This window comes from Phascolarctos cinereus, unplaced genomic scaffold, assembly GCF_003287225.1.
Source record: "Phascolarctos cinereus isolate Bilbo 61053 unplaced genomic scaffold, phaCin_HiC Scaffold_5;HRSCAF=322, whole genome shotgun sequence".
NCBI classification, from domain to species: Eukaryota; Metazoa; Chordata; class Mammalia; order Diprotodontia; family Phascolarctidae; genus Phascolarctos; species Phascolarctos cinereus.
The window spans coordinates 52,844,785-52,863,622 of NW_027555958.1; the positions used below are offsets into that span (position 1 = coordinate 52,844,785).

The 18,838-nt window shown below is 33.4% G+C and overlaps 1 protein-coding gene across 3 annotated transcripts in view; it reads right to left on the reverse strand.

The window, feature by feature from the left end:
- SYCP1 (synaptonemal complex protein 1) overlaps positions 1 to 18,838 on the reverse strand; it is a 78,637-nt gene that overhangs the window by 54,992 nt on the left and 4,807 nt on the right. For all 3 annotated transcript variants that reach the window (XM_021002453.2, XM_021002477.2, XM_021002448.2), the window contains exons 6-12: positions 17,604 to 17,768; positions 16,318 to 16,385; positions 15,177 to 15,250; positions 4,509 to 4,567; positions 3,532 to 3,601; positions 2,671 to 2,744; positions 386 to 494 (exon numbers count right to left, since the gene is read on the reverse strand). In XM_021002453.2, the coding sequence (XP_020858112.1) occupies positions 386 to 494; positions 2,671 to 2,744; positions 3,532 to 3,601; positions 4,509 to 4,567; positions 15,177 to 15,250; positions 16,318 to 16,385; positions 17,604 to 17,768 (619 nt within the window). The remainder of the gene's footprint in view (positions 1 to 385; positions 495 to 2,670; positions 2,745 to 3,531; positions 3,602 to 4,508; positions 4,568 to 15,176; positions 15,251 to 16,317; positions 16,386 to 17,603; positions 17,769 to 18,838) is intronic.

An 18,838-nucleotide genomic window follows, 5' to 3' on the forward strand; every position in this document is an offset into this window, starting at 1 on the left:
CTAAGAATTTACAACTGAAAATTTTTCTACAATCAATGCCATAAATTCCCTAGTGATTTTGCTAAAATTTAATTTCATTTAGAATTAAACTATTCATTATTTCTTATAAAAATTAATGAATTTAATGTAAAGAAGAAATATTTAAGTACTCACAATAAACTAATCTGACATACAATAATATTGCCTATGGTCAAACAACCCATTTTCAGGAACCATAGTTTGTAGCATTTCTTAGACTGAAACACAGCTTGTATAGATTTGGTAAAATTCCCATTGAAAGGTATTTCATAATCCATGCACCTGTTTTGAATTTCAAAATTAAAAAGCCTTATAATAGTTATGAACTGGATACATATTATAAAAATTTCAACATTAAAATTCTTACTTAATTTTTCTTGAAATTGATTAACTTTATCATCGTATTCTTGTAGCAGCGATTTTAAATCTTTAATTTTCATTTCTTTCTCATCATTCTGTATCAATAATAGTGATACCTAATGAAATAAAAATAAATTCTATGTATCAACATTTTAACAAAGTTTTCTTTATTTTCAAATCTTCAATCCCCAAATCTTAAAAGTGAAATTAGTCTTATGTATATTCATCAAATATTTAAAAGAATCCTTTTAAAGTGAGCTAAAATAAAAGAAGTTAGGTAATTCAAATTTTGAATTTTCAGATAAAGTAGATTATTGAAGTGAACCAATTGCTAATGATATTAAATTTTCTGTATAATTATGAATTCTATAGACAAGTCATTTTATATATATGTGTGTGTGGGTGGGTGGGTATATATACATACGTGTGTATATGTTTAAACAAACACACAAAAATAATCAAGTAGAAAAGAAGTAGATTTCTAAAATGTCTTCTACTAAAATAACGTAAACTTTTTCCATTGAACTCAGTTGAATGCCAAAAAGGAAAAATGCTATACAAATTTTAAAATAGTCTAAGTCGCCTCTTTATTCTGGGGTATAATAACTGTCTAGCTAAAGAGGCAAAGAGAAGTCTCTTTCAGGTGTGATGTGGTAGAAAGAGTACTGGACTTGGAATCAAAAGTGGTAGATTCAGTTTCTTTATTATGTCATTTACTAACTGTGTGACCTTTACCAAATTATTTCAGCACTTTAAACCTGTTTCTTCATTTACAAAATCAGAGGCTTAGACTAAAGTCTCTTCTAGTTTTGATAATCTATGATTCCATAGCCCCTCATGGGTAAAGGATTAATAAACAACCCTGAGTTCCCAGTATACCCAGTGATTTTTCTTGTTGTTCAGTCATTTTTTGTCACGTCCAACTTTTCATGATCCCATTTGGAGTTTTCTTGTCAAAGATACTAGAGTGGTTTGCCATTTCCTTCTCTAGATTATTTTACAGATGAGGAAACTGAGGTAAAGAGTTAAGTGACTCACCCAGAGTCATACAGCTAGTAATTGTCTGAGGCCAGAGATTTGACTCAGGAAGATGAGTCATTCTGACTCCACGCCAGGCACTCTATCCACCTCATTCACCATGTGATGATGTGATCATAATTGTGATGCAACCACTTAAATAATGATATGTAGATAGATAGATAAGATGAGATGATATTAGATGAGATGATATGAGATAGATATAAAATTTCAGTTATCCACAGTTGAGTTATCTGCGGATATTTAGAAAGGCCTGCCAAAGATTACAAAGTTTTGGACAACAAAGGCAATTCTAGGGGCAGCTAGGTGGTGCAGTGGATAAAGCAACAGCCCTGGAGTCAGAAAGACCTGAGTTTAAATGCAGTCTCAGACACTTGATGCTTACTGCCTGTGTGACCCTGGGCAAGTCACTTAACCTCATTGCCTAGCCAAAAAAAGAAAATTCTAGAGGACCAGTTGGTGTTTTCATCACTTCTACCAACTGAAGGCAAGAGATATAGAAGAGAAAAACTGATGAGGAAAGTTGTGTCTGAGAAAATAGGATTTGGATTTCTGAACCATTGCTAAAAATGAAGGAATGACAGGTTCCTAGAGAGGAATGGAGTACACCTAACCAAAGCTGATAACAATGTATTTGAATAGTGGAGACGATTTGGTTAAAAATCAATGGAGTGAGAAATAGAAGTGATTTTTCAAAACCATTTTGACAGAGAAAAAGAGGTTTTCCAAATAAATTATAATCCTGGCATGAAGACATGGTATAGTGGTGATGTGAATCGGCACTTGCCTAGACAACTAACTGCTAGAGTGTGCTCTCTGTCAAAAGTAGAGCAGATAATCTCATATCTTATATGAATTTGCTGTGATCTCTCAAAAATGTTAGAGGAACCAAAAATTTCTTAATTCAATTTTCATGAAAAAGTAGGTGTATGGAACAATCAAGTGTTTTCTACAGATAATGTTCTATTATCTCATTGTTAGGAGGGAAAGTAGGAAATGGCCACAGGCAGATAATGAAAGCATTAGTAAATAAACTTAATGGAAATTTTGTGAGCCTATGAACATTTGTGGGCCAAGGACTGGAAAATCCATGAGAATGGAAGTTTTAAAAAATTTTAAATCTTCATTCTATTAAAATTTCTCCATCAAACCAAATTAAATAGTTGGAAGATAAATTACAAGTGATTTTAGGCAGGGGAAGGGGAGATTTCACATTTCATAAATACATATAGTTGCTTAAAAAAAACCACAAACCTTCTTTTCCTTATCATGGACTTCTTTTACATGTTCTTCTTCAAGTTGCTGAATTTTTTCACATGCTTCCTTTACTTTAGAGATAAAATAAAATCCACTCAAGATATAAAATTAAAATATGCTTCAAAGACTTGAAATATTTGGATAACTTCCCATTCTTATCTCAATATTTAGAGTTCACAAGCTTTTGCTTTACAATCTTATGTATTTTGGTTTTATGTTAAATATCAGAAATTCACACTCAATTGTTACTGTCACCTTGAATAATAACTGCTCATATTAACATAGTGCATTAAGATTTGTAATTCTTCACCTGTCAATAATGACCTTCCCTATCTAGCTCCTTATACTGAGCTTTGCTTGCATAATACTTGTCATGTATCAACTTGTGCTATATAGCATAAATATTCTAACAGGTATTTAATATTAAATATTACAATAAATACTTACTGAAATGAAAACAATCAGAGTCACTTTAGAAATTATCCAAATTATCTTGCTAGCACATATTTTATAAAACAGATTTTATTCTTTTCGACTCTTTAATAAGCAGAACAGTATAACTATCTCTGATATAAAACTGGTATGCCTTATTTGAATGTACATATGTTAATAATTTGTATGTTTTAATTAAAATATCATAATGACAATAATCGGAAAATATTTTAATCTAGTAATAAGTATATTGCACTAGAAATCAATAAAAATTCAAAACTTAAAAGTAAAAAAAATCATTGATAGTATCAATTGATAATCTATAACCCCTAAATTCATGTCTAAATTATATATTACATCTCATCTCTTATCTTATGACATAACTGCTACAAGAAGAGCATTATAAATATTAAACAGGATCCTTACACTTAAAATGCATTTCCTGTCTGCAACTTTCAGCTCCTACTCGAAGCTCTTCAAAAGCTTGTATCATTTTCTGCAATACAAAATATAACTTTTAAAGATTATGTTTGGAATCTTGAAATATGACAGCTTGCAGAAAATGACTCAAATTTAAATATTAGATCATAGGATATACAAATAAACATAATCTGTATTTAGCAGTGATTATATAAATAAAATTTTGGAACCCTTTAAGACATCATAAAGACAGAATTCTTAAAATCATATTTGGACCAGCTGTTATTGGTGGTACTACCACCAGGTACTTTTGCAAAATAAACTGCAAAATAAATAAGTTTTATCTCTGGTGCCCATGTATCCCCTTCCTTAAAATAAAAAACCCTGACTTTATCTTTTTATTATCCCTATTAGGTATCATCCTCTATTTCTCCTTCCCTTCTCAGCTAAAATCCTTGAAAAATTTATTTATACTCAGAGCCTACACCTCCTCTCTCACTCACTAAAGCAGCACCTTCAACATGAAGCCTTTGCTAACCACCACACACACACACACACACACACACACACACATCCATTACTCATACCTTCCACTGCTCCAAATTATCTTGTTTCCATATTTTATATATTTTATTTATACTTACTTATGGATACATTGCCTCCCACACCCCCACTAAACTCTAAATTCTTGAGGGCAAGAACTGTCTCTTTTTTTACTCTGTCTCCTCAATATATGGCATTGTGGAGTCACTAAATAGCTATTAAACTTGTTAATTGAATTGATGTTTAAAAGGTCATGGAAATTTTGATGGAATTAACATTTTTTTAAATAACAAAACTTCACCTAACAAAATTATTTATAAAATGACTAAGTTTTTAAATGAATAATTTGTCCATATGTTCCTGATAACCAAACTGCTCTGTATTAGGAAAGTCTCTGCCCACTTTTAAATTTAAAATTCTAAAGTTTTTCTACAACTTACCTCAATATTATTATTTAGATCTGAATATAGTTGTCTAGTTTCTTCCCTTTCGTACTCATCTATTATTAATATAAAAAATTAAGTTTAAAAAATGAATACAAATGTATCATGACTAAAGATACACAGAACATCTTAAAATATCAAATTGGGTCAAACCAATAGGTGAATGAACTATGCAGTCTAGCATTCTATCTGTGAGGGAAGCACAAAGGGTCGTTTTGGGGCAAGTACATTTACTCTTCATGATGTCAGCCCCAAAAAAATTTTAGCTCTTCCAAATGACCAAAATTCTGGTCCCAGACCTAACTTACTACATTACCTTAAGCATAATACTTTACTTTTGGGGCTTACGTTTCCTCTCCTGAGAAAAAAAAATGGACTAGATGATATATAAGGTTCCTTCTAATACTAGATAATATTCTTCAATCCTTAGTTTAATTCAAACATTAATTCAACATTTACTACCAAATATTACATAATAGGCACTGTGCTAGGTGCTTGTTCCTTTAATATAATCAAATATATAATTATTATCCATAAATTTACCTAAACCTTCTTGATTGCATTTCAATTAGTCTATATGACCTCGACCTTTAGAACCCAATATATAAAATAACATCTCTATTTATCTTGAAAATACACCTTTCAAACCCGAAGAGGTAGCTCTTTCAGTTCTACTGTAGGGGAATTGGTAAATAAATTCATGTTCAACCAACCTATATTCTTCATGATTTTTAAAATTTCAGTCACATGCTTTCTTGTTATCTGACTTTCCAGACTGAATTTCTTCATCTATTCTCTATCCTCATAACATTCAAAGGAAGATTAGAAAACACCAAAATAACAGTACAATGTGCTTCTTCCTAGTTAATCCCCAATTATCTCTCTCCCTCATACACACAAATACACACAACACACACACACATACATACAACAATAACAATATCCAAAACAAAACAAATTAAAACAAGCAGCAAGAAAATTTTAAAAATCAATGAAAAATCTTAAAATTAAAAAACCAGGTTCAATTAGCAAGTATTGCAACATAGATTAGTAGAAACAAGAAGATAAGTACAATGGCAGAAACTCCAACATCAACTAAACTCATAGGCAAATGCAAATAAAGTCACATTCAGTACTTTTAAAAAGATAAAGGAAAAAATAATTCCTGCAAAAAAAAACAATAAACATAACACACCATTATAATCATTGAGACCTAGAACTGTAGAGTTAGCAATGAGATTATAAACAGCCCAACTCCTTTATTTTATAAACGAGGAAATGGGTTTTGATGACAGAATAAAAATATAGCAGTAAACTAGTAATATACACTAAAAAAACATAATATAATAGATTTAAAACTAAAAAGGATCTTAAAGGCCACTGAGTTCCTCCTTTTACAGATAAGAAAACTGAAGTAAAGAGAAACAAAATTACTTGCCTAGTGTCACATAGTTGATAAATGCCTGAGGCAAGATTTGAACCCAAATCTTCCTAAGGGTCCAATGCCCTATCAACTATCCCATGCTATCTATCTCTCATAACAGATACCTTAAAGAACATGACTGATAGGAAACAACAAAGAATCAGTGATTCTTAAGGAAAACTAGCACAGCAAATCCAAAGGTATTAGTTCATTCAGTCATTCAGTTATTCATATTCTACTTCCAACACAAAGTGTTAACTTACAGTACAAACAGGATGGGGGATGCTGTAAATTACCACTAGACGGGAGGTGAAAACCAAGGACAGTCCCATAGGATCCAATAAGCTATCCAGAACCAACACTAGAAGATATCACACCAGTGCCCACCAGGAATAGGGAAAGTATAGAAAATAATACAGATGTTTTATATGTCTTTCATTCCTTTACTATCCTGGCATTATCCTTGGATAGTTCATAGCAAAATTACTAAATATTTCAAATGGGTATTTCACAGAAGGGGACAGAGAAGAAAAACAAGTTAAAGGGAAAGGGAGTAAGGCAATCCTTAAGAGACATAATTATTATTTATAAGTTAAATAAATCTTAAAAATTATTAATATCTTACAAGACAGAGGAATTAAGTTTGGAGTGAATCTGAGAAAGTTATTTTATTGAGTGATAGAATTTGGTCCCAAAAGACCTTAACAGTTTAGAATGAAGAGCCAAATCTAATCAAATGAACAGTCCTTCACTTAAGTTCAAATAAGTCAACTGCACATGAATGGGATGGGGAAGGTATGTCTAGACCACAGTTCACGTGGAAGAAATCTGAAGATGTTAGTGGGTACAGCTCAATATGAGTCAACAATGAGAACTGGAAGTCAAAAAAACTAATAAGATCTAAGTTACATTTATAAAAGCAGTTTTCAGAATAAGTGAGGAGCTACTGTATTCTGCCCTGGTCAGACCACAGCTAGATTTCTGTATTCATTTCTGAGAACCATATTTTAGGAAGGACTTGATAAACCAAGTTAAATTCTAAAAATTGTGACTAATAAGTAAAAAAAAAATTATGCTAAATGAGGACCAGATGAAAGAACTAGGAACGATCAGGAGCAATGAGAGAAGTTGTAAAGAGGCAGATCTCAGTTTCATATTAAAGAAAAACTTCCTAACAATTGCTGTTTGCCCTTTGTTTTTGAAGAAGACCAATGACATTACATTAAAAAGGCCCACTTGCTTTTATGCCAGCAGTTATGTAATCACCAGAGCCAGTTTACAACCTTAGTTTGGACTCCACTTTCTCAAGATTTGCCGAGATCAGTGGTCCAGACTCTTTATATGGCATAGGTTGGGAAAGCAAGGCTAGCCACCTAACAATGAAGGCTCTTCCCTATTAAGGTGAGCCTAAAGGACACCCAGAACCAATCTCTCAATAGTGATTTTCATATATACATAAGGTCACTACGAGAAGGACTAGAAGAGTCTTTTTAATATGAGATGGATTTCTAGAAAAGGAGGCGAGGGCGGAACAGAAGAGGAAATTTAGAGAATATAAAAATAAATACCAATTTCTTAAAAAATTTAAAGAGTGGATATACCAAAAACTAAATGTAAAAAAAAGGTTTTTTTGGAGAGTAGACACATGATACACTCTTTGAAAAGGAGATTTTTCCAAATATAATCATGTAATCATGCATTCACATGGTGACTTAAGGTCTGCAAAGGTGCTTTGTATATATGTGCATATATGGATATATGGGTGTTCAAGGAGGACTAGCACCTCTGGTGTTAAGGCTTGTTAATCCCTTTTCAGGGCTACTTATCCACCTTTGGTGTCCACCTGCTACCCAACTCTCACCTGTGATTCCTAACTAAAAGAGCTGTGCAAAAGTAGGATAGGTTTGCCTCAAGAAATAATGGGTTTCCCATAACTGGAGTCTGTCATGATCACCTGTTATTACATAGGAGGTCCCTCTGCAGGTGTGGGTTGAGTTATATTCCTTTTTGAAGTCCCATAAAACACTTAGATTCTATAAAACCCAAAATGGATGTGGAAAACAGAAGTTTTCCTCAAACAAAAAGGAAAAAGAGTGAAAGTCAATTGGTGACAGAGAACAGTTAAGGTTTAGTGAGAAAAACTATCAATCTACACCTAAATGTTCAATTTTCTTTTCCATTTTACTCTTTATTGCATCTTTTAGTTCATATTTTTCTTATAGTGTTTAAATTAATATATTCAAGTATTAAAGTCATATTTTAGTAGGAAAATATAAATTACAGGATATTCCAGCTTCTCTTACCCCCACAGTTGGGGAAAAGTCAGCCTAAATAGGCATGCTTCGTGGCATCTTTTGTTGTTGTTCAGTCATTTCAGTCACATCCAACTCTTCATGATCCCAATGGGGTTTTCTTGGCAAAGATGCTGGAGTGGTTTTCCATTTCCTTCTCCAGCTCATTTTACAGATGAGGAACTGAGGCAAACAGAGTTAAGTGACTTGCCTAGGGTCACACAGCTAATAAAATATCTGAGGCCAGATGTGAATTCAGGAAGATGAGTCTTCCTGACCCCAAGCCTGGTGCTCTATCCACTGTGCTACCTAGATGGCCTTCATAGCAGCTACTAGAACTGCAAATACAATACTTAAGGGGAAAAACTGACCTCTATAGAGACAACATTGCATTTACAGACTCATTAAGAGAAAGCTAATGTTTTACACACATCATACATACACACACACGCGCACACACACATTTATCTGCTATACTAGGTTTTATGGAAAATGAAATATAGAGAAAGCAAGAAGAAAATAAAGAAAAACAGAAAAATGAGAGATGAACAATAGCAGAAGGTTAAAAGAGGGTCAACACTGGAGCCAGTATCTGGGGATGGTTCAGAGTACACCTGGGAAGGAGGTCCTTTTATGCTATGTAGGTTATGCTATAAGGTAAGAGTTATAAGAAGGTTCTCAGTTCCATCTAGCCTACAGTGGCCAGAGCAGCTGTGGTTGCTACAAGTAACTGAGTGCACACAATGGGACTCAGAATACATCAGCAAAGAACCTAACTATCTTTGACACCAATATGCCAGATTTCTTGTTCTGCACTATCTTTAGGAAGCCACTACAGTATGATATGTCAATAAATGAAGGTTGGGAAATTGTATACCCAGTATAGAAGCACACAAATTTCTATCTAATCTGACCTCATTGCTGATAATGGCTAAGGCAGAGGAACCAAAATTCACTGGGGGGAAACTCCAGGATGTCAAAATCTCATCAGACTTGTACCTGTTTTACGTCAAAAAGTTCTGTTGAGAGGGAGAGAGAGAACAACAACAATAACAAAAACAACAGGGAGGCGGCATAGGCATAGTGGTGACCTTCTTGGCAGGGGAAAATCCTATTCTTGCTGGCCACAGAGAATATGGTTAACATGACAGAGAGTTAGACTAATCTGACACTATGGAACACATTCTGCTGAAAAAGTGATACCAGTTTGCTAGACCATACCTACTACATTTGGGATTCCATGGCTGTGGATGAAAGGAATCTGGCAGCCCAGTGCCGGAGATAAAGTGAATCCTAGCATCCAAATGGCTACAGAAGATTTTTATTTGATTTGATTTTGCTGTAGTACAGGGCTTCTTAAATTTTTTCCAATCGTGGCCCCTTTTCACCAGAAAAATTTTTACACAACCTCGAGTATATAGGTATATAAAATAGGTATACATATCAAACATTTACCGGTAAGTCATAAAGAAATTTATTTTAAAACAATTCTTTGGTATACATATAATTTTACCATTTCTTAAAGATGAAAGCAAATTTGCATACTAATGAGATGGCTGTGCTTATCTATTTTTACATAAAGAATTAAATCTTGGTAGAATATTTGATACTGCAAGATGTAGAGCATCTTCAACATTTTTCAGAGCTGACTGATATTTTGATTTTATAATCATCAACGTTGAGAATGCCATTGCGTGTAAATATGTAGTACAAAATGGTAGAAGTATGTTTAGGGCCATTTCAGAAATTGTTGGAAATTCTGTCTTCATCCCAAGCCAAAATGCATTTAATGATTTTTTTAGAAAACTCCAGTTAAATTCTTCTTGAAATTTTAATGGCAGATGACTGACATTTTTTATTTCACTTGAGTATGGTTTATGAACACAACTTAGTTTTTTAGAATCAAAATTTAAAGGGAAATATTTCTGAAACTGTGTCTCCAGACATTTCAGATGATCAATTATAACTCTTACAATTAAACCTTTGGGAAGGTTGTTTTCAATTATAAAATCATCTGTAGCTGTAAACATTTCTAAAGAACCATTTTCCACCCTATTCTTCCATATGTTAACTTTTTTAGTAAAACTTTCAATTTTATCTTTTAATGTAACTATGTTATAATTTTTTCCTTGAAGCAACATGTTTAAACCATTGAGTTTTTCAAAAATATCCAACAAATAACACAGTTTGGAAAGCCATAAGTCATTTTTTTAAAAATTAAGAAAATTGGATTTCTGCTCAGTCAAAAACACAACTTCACCTTTCAATTTCAATAATGTGTTCAAACTTCACCCTCCTGAGAGTCACTTTACTCAGTGGATAGAGCACCGGTGCTGGATTCAGGAAGACCTGAGTTCAAATCTGGCCTCAGACACATAACACTTACTAGCTGTGTGACCCTGGGCAAGTCACTTAACCCCACTGCCTAGCCAAAGAGAGAGAGAGAGAGAGAGAGAGAGAGAGAGAGAGAGAGAGAGAGAGAGAGAGAGAGAGAGAGGGAGGGAGGGAGGGAGGGAGGGAGGGAGGGAGGGAGGGAGGGAGGGAGGGAGGGAGAGAGAGAGAGAGAGTCACCTTACCTCTGCATGTAGTAATAAGCTTTTGTAATTGGAATCCATGTCTTTCCAAAGGTTTGAAAACAAATGCCTATTAAGGGCAAGGCTTTTAACGAACTTGATGATTTTGATAGTATCATGAAGCACAACATCTAATTCTGGTGATATTTCTTTTGGCCATGAGTGCCTCCCAATGGATCATGCAGTGAGTAAAAGTGATATGTTCCTTGCCACCAGCTTTAACTTTTGCTACAAATCCAATATTCTTGCCCAGCATTGCTCCAGCACCATCTGTACAGACTCCCAACACAATTTTTCCACTGTAAACCTTCATTTGTGAAAAATTCATTGACTCTAAGATATATATCTTGCCCTTTTGTATGCCCTTCCGAAAAGTGACAAACCAATAATTCCTCATGTATGTTACCTTCATAAACATATCTTACCTAAAGTAACAACCGTGCCATGTTAAAAAATATCAGTTGTTTCATCTAACTGAATTGCAAACTTTGGGCTCCCCATAAGCCTGGTAATAAGCTGCTGGAATTGGTCATTACTAACTTCAGAAATTCTTTTGGAAACAGCATCATTCGATAAAGGAATTTTATGAATTTCATTCCCATACGTTCCCCTATGAACTATTTCTGACATTTTAAAAGCAGCAGAAAATCTTCTCCTATCACATAGGGCGTTTTAGTTTTTGCAATTAAACAAGAAGTTTCAGAAGCTGCAAATAAATGCTTTTCATTGACAGTAACAAATTTCTCAAAACATTGTTTTTCTTTATTTGAAGATTTTAAAAGTCATTCAAAATATTCCTTTGGTTTACTGCAGTATGCTGCATACCTGGTATTAAGATATCACTGTAGTTTGGCTGATTTCATGCTCTCCACAAACAAAACTTCATTACAAATTAGCAAAGAGGTTTTTCCACACCATGATCATTATTAGAAGTAAATCCATATTGTAAAATGTGATCTGACATATTTTCTTTTTCTTGTCAACTTAGGTGTACTACAAAAGACTGCCACATTGTCATCAGTATTTTTACCTCTTCTGTCTATATTTAGCCACTTATCCATAACTGAAAAATATTTTGTCCTAAAATATAAATAAATATTGCTAATAATTTCTCAAATAAACACTAGCTTTAGTGTATGAAATTATATTTGTTTGTGCTCAATTTTAAAAATTGATGTTCACACTTAAATACACATACAGTGGTGATGGTAGAGAAATATTATTAAAGGGTTTTTGTCTTTATTTGCTGCAATTAAACAATTATGTTTCTGCAAAAGGAGATAACAGCAGTTTTTAAAATCATACACTGTAACACAATACAATCCAAAGATATACTAATCTCATACATGCTGAGGAATGATGGTAGGAAAATATTAAAACCCTTTATTTTCAATAATTAAACTATTATGTTTCTGTAAGAGCAGAAAACGCTGTATGTACAGTTAAAAAAACACTGCAATTCATAATATACAACATTCTCGTATCTGAGCCAAGGTGTTTCTGGCTGCATTTGTTGGCGCTGCATGGTGTGATGGCATGCTCAGCGTAAAGTGCGCGTGTTGTGTGTTCAGAACCAAGGCTGCAGTAAAGTTGCAAGCACTGCCAGAAACACATTGGATTCATTCCATGTTTGATTTTGAATTCATTTTTGGTCTTTGCACATTCAGAAACCTTTTACTGTTGCCAAATTTTTCTCTACCCCCACGTTCAGTTACATTACCCATATGGGGTTGTGAGCCACAATTTAAGAAGCACTGCCTTAACGCCTGCACTAGAAACTAAGTTCTACTATCAGTTGCATGAGTTCCCCTAGGAGACAGTTACCATTAGGAGGTTGTTTCCATTTTGTGTAGGGGAAAGAAGGAATGAGAACAATTATGTTCCCTGTTTATTTTCCTGTGTGAGTTACTTTGTTAGTCTATCTGAATCAAATATGCTGCTATTCAATTGATGGTTTCTACATCGTCTGTAAATAGAGAGGTTGCCTTGAATAGAAGCTTAAACCAGATTTTCCTTGCTAGTAGCACACAAATATTCACTACTAAACCTGCTGTTTGTAGCATTTTCTCTATTTTCAACAAGGAGGTTGTGTGATTAGATTTGCCCCCACCAGTGGTGCCACCATCACTCCTACTCCAGTGCTCTATTTTTCTGTAACAAAGCTTGCCCCTACTAACATAATCCCTGTATAAGTCCAACAGGAATTTTGATGATCTGGAGCTTTCCACAATTAATAAGTAGTTCTCTACTCATTTAAACAGTTATAGAAAAATTCATTTCAAATAGCTTTATGCAAAAAGCTTATTATAAAATAAGACATTCATGTGTAAAAGAAGGGAAAATGGGGTGGGAAAGGGAAGCATAAAAGAACCATGGCATGACTCTTCCACATATATATTAGCAATTCAAGTACTTTTGCCTAGGGTTTATTTCCTCTCTACCTTTATGCTTTCCTTGACAAGGCAATGCTGCCTAATAGATGAAAGAAACTTTCCTCACTGCATCAAAGGGAAAAAAGTAAGCATTAATACTCTTATGTTAAAACTACCACTCTTACACTCTTACTTTTATGCTATCAAGCAATGCATAATCAGAGATAGATTCAAGACCACTGTTTGGACCCTCAAATTTCATTATGTGTTTTAAACTACACTAAAAATTCATATTAGTTATTGAATGTTCAGTACGTTTAAAAGAGTAACTGAAAATACCTTAAATGAGATTTACAAATACTTAAAACCATTTGGTCTTACAATCTGATAGGAAAAATCAAGTATAAGAATAGTGCATATTGTGTGGACTATGATAAACAGTTGGATGAACAACTCGTTGAGCTTGTTCATCTGTATTTTTATCTTGGACGCTGCACATAGACAATAATCTGAAGCCAGAATTGAATAGGAAAAAAAGAATAGGCTGAATTACATTTGACAAATTGTGTGATGCTTTTACATATTATAAATTTCCCTCAAAACGAAAAGCCCCTCTTTTAATACTAACACTCCTACAGTATGCTATATAGTTGCTAATCATAGAATGTCACAGTCACCGAAGAGTAGAAATTGAGGGCAACAGAGAGATGCCTAAGTTGACTTAAACAGGCTGTAGTGTATGGCAATAATGAATTGCATAAGAGAAGCAATATGTACAATATCATCAAGCAAGCATATGAAGGGAAAGAAACGTGGGTCACTCACATAGTGAAAGAAAGAATAGCAGACGGACAACCCATTTGCCGCACCGTTATCCACAAAATGTTAAAAAGACACAGAGAAAGGCCCCAGTATGTTGGGTGTAGCTAAAGATTTATGAAAAGACATTGTCAAGAGTGGCACACGGACGGCTTGCAACCTGAACTATGGGAGGATATGTCCATATTGAGAACATCACAAATCCACTGGTGTACTAAAAACTCACACACAAGAGTTTTCTAACCATAAATCTCATACCACAGTATTCCTCACTATGTATTCTCCCACAATCTCACTACCATGTTTAAAAACAACTTATGAGCTTGTAGGAGAAAACTACATAATTCTCACACTGCTTAGAATGGAAGTAAACACAGTATTTAACTAAATACTATATAGGAGGTAGCATAACAACGTATATGTAAGTCTATTTACCATCTGCGTGACTTTAGGCAAGTCACTTTATCTGTCCAGACCTCAGTCTCCCCATTTGTAAAATGAAAGAGTTAAGACTAGGTATCCTTTCCACCTCTAAATCCCATGATCCTATTTGTACATAACCATGGGTTTGGGCAGAGGTATACTGATAAATGTCTAACAAATGGCTTTCTGAAGAAAGAAAAAATTCAGGTAGAACAGACTTTTAAGTTTAATCTACATTACTTACATTTTCTCCTTTATTTTCTTAAATCTAAACAATCAACAAAACGATCAAGTCCTGATCTGTAACATTTGCCTATTTCTGTGGTGTAAATGCTTACACTGAAATTTTATCAATTTGCTTGAACTAGTACTAGCTGGTTCCAACATACTCCTGGTTGGTCAGCTCTCTCTCTCTCTCTCTCTCACAAGCAATTTGCCTACGCCTCTACTAGTACATTTTTTACATACATTGCATAAGTATTTCATTCTCAGTTTGACTTTCCAGTTGTTTGAGACAACACAGGTTTTTTTGAAAGCTAGGTTTCCATTTTGATGAAAACAACTATGAAGACCATGTAAACAATTTTTGAAAAAAAATTCTATGGAGTAAAATGGAACATTATTTTTTACATAATGAAATGATCAGAGGAATATATAATTTGTTCAAATCACACTGTTATCTAAAAGGAAAAAAAACTGCTTCCTAGAAAAAATAATGAAATTATATGTTGACAAAGGTTAAATAAAACAAGAAAGATACTTACATTTCTTTGACTTTTCTGCTGACCTAGCACAGGTTTCTTTGAGCAGATTACACAAATGTCTTGTGGCATTGTTCCTAAAAAAAAAAAATCCTTTGTAAAAGTGTGTTCTGGCTAAAAATTTCAATTTCCATCAATAAGAATTTGCTTTTACAGATAAATGTTCACGAAAAATTCTAAACATGTGGAATGTTTGAAGCATACCATATCTTTCACAGATAGAAGCACAAGATAGAGGAGGGAGGCCTATATCTACCTATGAAAAAAGACAACTTTATAACTTACTCCCATGTGTGTTCTCATGTTTTACCAAGCTACAAGATGCCATTTGGCAGCAGAGCCCAGTGCGGGGTCAACCATATCAATGGATCAAAAAGTATTTATTAAATGCTAACATGTGTTCAGTGCTGTGGATAATACAAAAGATTAAAACCTTGTTCCTATCTCAAAGTGTTTACAATTAAATTGGAAAAAGAAGACAAACATAAGAAATAATAGCTCAAAACACAAAATCATATATCATTAAATGCTAAATACTGTATAGACTACAAATATTTTAGGAGTTCAAAGGAAAGATGAACTAGAATAGTCTGGGAAAAACTTCATAGAAGAAATAAAATTTAAGTTAGGTTTTGAAGGACAGAGAAATTTTAATTGAACATGGTAAGAAACCATATTTTTAAAAATTTAAGTTACCATAGGTTTGTACAACAAAAAGTAGTATTTAAGGGAAATTAGTTTGACAAGATGAATTAGAAGCAAGAGAGACTAGAATCAAAGAGGATATCTGAGGAGATTGTTTTAATAATCCATGCAGAGAAAATTAAACACATTTCAAAGAAATAATCAACAAGATTTGATAACTGATTATAATGGGGGATGAAGGAACAGGTTAAGGCAACAAGAGTGATTCTACTGACAGAAACAGGAAAGTTGGAAGAAGAGCTGGAAGAAGAGCTTCACTGAGCACTGGCTCCTGATCTAACATTTTTCTGTGTCATGTTCATAATAAATGTAGAAAAGTATTATGGCCAAGGAGGCTCCTAAGTACGACAGATGCTAAAGAGTTGAAAAAGGAGTATTTTCCTTTCTCCATAGTACTCAGTAGTATAATATTTATGTTAATATTGAAGTTATTACTTACTCTTTCAGTAGTTCTTTATTTTCTTGAATTCCATCCTCTAATTTCAAACTTACTTTCTCATTTTCAAACTAATTTACAAAAAAAATGAATAATTATCTCACATTTTGTTTATTTAAATATACTTAAAGACAATCACCAGATAGATTTTATATGTTTTATACATTATAAGATGCTCTACAATAAACCTTTCCCTCAATAACACAGATTTCCCTTTTTGGCATGCTCTATGGACCTCATCCAGCAATTTCCGTTCTTTCTTTCTTTCTTTTTTTTTTTAGACAATTGGGGTTAAGTGACTTGCCCAGGGTCATACAGCTAGTGAGTGTCAAGTGTTTGGTCTGAGGTCACATTTGAACTCAGGTCCTCCTGACTTCAAGGCTGGTGCTCTATTCACTGCACCACCTAGCTGCCCCCAATTTCCCTTATTTTAAATAAGCTCTTCTGAATCATTTCTACACACAGCATACTGAAATAAGTATTCCCTCTACTTCAACATTTTAATTCTTCTTTATTTTTTCTAAACCTCCAGGAGAGAATTTGTCTTTTAATCTGAGTTGCATTTCTGAAATTTTTCTTTTGTCTTTACATGAATAAATATTTTGAGATCATTTATGAAGATACAGTCAAATAGTTTCATATTTGAAGGTTCAGCTCTGTGTCATATCACCAACATCATGTTGCCAATAATTACTTTATATGACTAAAAAAGGATTCCTGACTTCTTAAAATAGTCCTCTAAAATGTTTAATCATCTGTTCAAAATAATATATATTTTGTTACCTGTGTTTTATTCCGAATAATAAAGTTAGATTAACAACCAAATACACAAAAGCTCAAAATTGTGTTTTCTTCAAAATTCATTCCATGAAACAAATTTACAAATGAAAAAGAGTTTTAATAATACTGAGCAATTTTAGGACTTCTTATCTCTTCTGCTCTAAAAGAGCTTCACAAAGATGAATGTACTTACCGTACAGTAAATTTTAGATTTGGGATAGTCATGATAATAGAATATCAAAATGACAGTATGCCCTGTTTCATTTTACATTTTAGTATAGAATTTTATAGATGCCTACACTTGCTGTATAAGAAAAATTAAAACTCATCAAGGTGAGTTTTAATTAAAACTCACTTTAAACTCCAAAACAAAAAAAAATACTGAGCAATTTTAAACTGAAATCCACTTTGATGTCAGCTGAGTTATATTAAGATTTTAACATATTAATTCTTATTTTTCCAAGTAGTTTCTGCTTATAAATTACATTTGCAAAAGTTTACCAATGTACCTGCAACTCCTGAATGGCTTTTCGCTGTGCTTCAATAATCTTTCTATTTTCCTGTAACTGCTTCTCTTTTTGGTTCAGTTCAAATTCTATATTCACCTTCCACTTCTTAATCTTTTCAGCTTCCTTATACAGTTTTGAATAAATCCTTCTGACTGGCTCTGAAGTCTATTGAAAAAGTTATCGAAAAATTCCACAAATTAGGTATCATTTGCTGAATATTTTTAAAACAAAAATATTAATGGCTCCTAAAAATAATTTATTATTTAATTTTGGTACAAATCTATGGTTCCATCAGTGGAGGGAATTTCCAGTGTGGAAACTCCTTCCACTAATATAAATGGTAGTTCATCTGAGTCAGCCAGATGGTGTAATTAAATGTAGTACTGAACTTGGAGCCAAGAAAACCAAAATTTGAATCCTGCCTCAGATATTTAAGATTTGTGTGACCCTGAGCAAATCATTTAACCTCTTTCAGATTTAGTTATCTCTTCTGTAAAATAGGAATAATAATATAGCACCTATTTCACAGAGTTGTAAGCATCAAGTAAGATCAAGTAAGTACTTAGCAAACTATAAAAAGCACTGTAGCAACATTGTTGTTGTTTAGTAGTTTCAGTTGTGTCCAACTCTTTGTGAACCCTTTTGGGGTTATTTTGGCAAAGATATTGGAGAGGTTTGCCATTTCCTTCTCAAACGCATTTTATAGATGAGGAAACTGAGACAAACAGGGTTAAGGGACTTGCCCAGGGTCACATAGCTAGTAAGTGTCTGAGATCAAATTTGAACTTGTTTTCCTGACGCCATGCCCAGCACTCTATCCACTGCACCACCTAGCTGCAATATTAGTATTATCTATCAATATTAACTATTACTATTTTCTGTAATATAATAATAAAAAGTTGCCTGGGGCCCTGAGAGATTGATTTGCCCATGGCATCACTATGCCACATGATCTCTTCATTACTTAATATTTGAGACAAACTATCTCATCTAACTTATTCTCAGTCATCCTGAGAAGCCATATTAACTCTTTCAAGCTACTATGGTTTTAATTTATTGTTTATATAACTGATTAGTTTATAAAATTAATTTCCAAGCATTTAAGTTTAACTGTAACTACCAATGACTTTTTCCATCATGCTTCAACAATCTGTAGTACAGTTATATCACTTAACCTGCATTGTACCCTACTGGACTGAATGAATTAATATAGGCAGCTCCAAAAGCTACTTAAC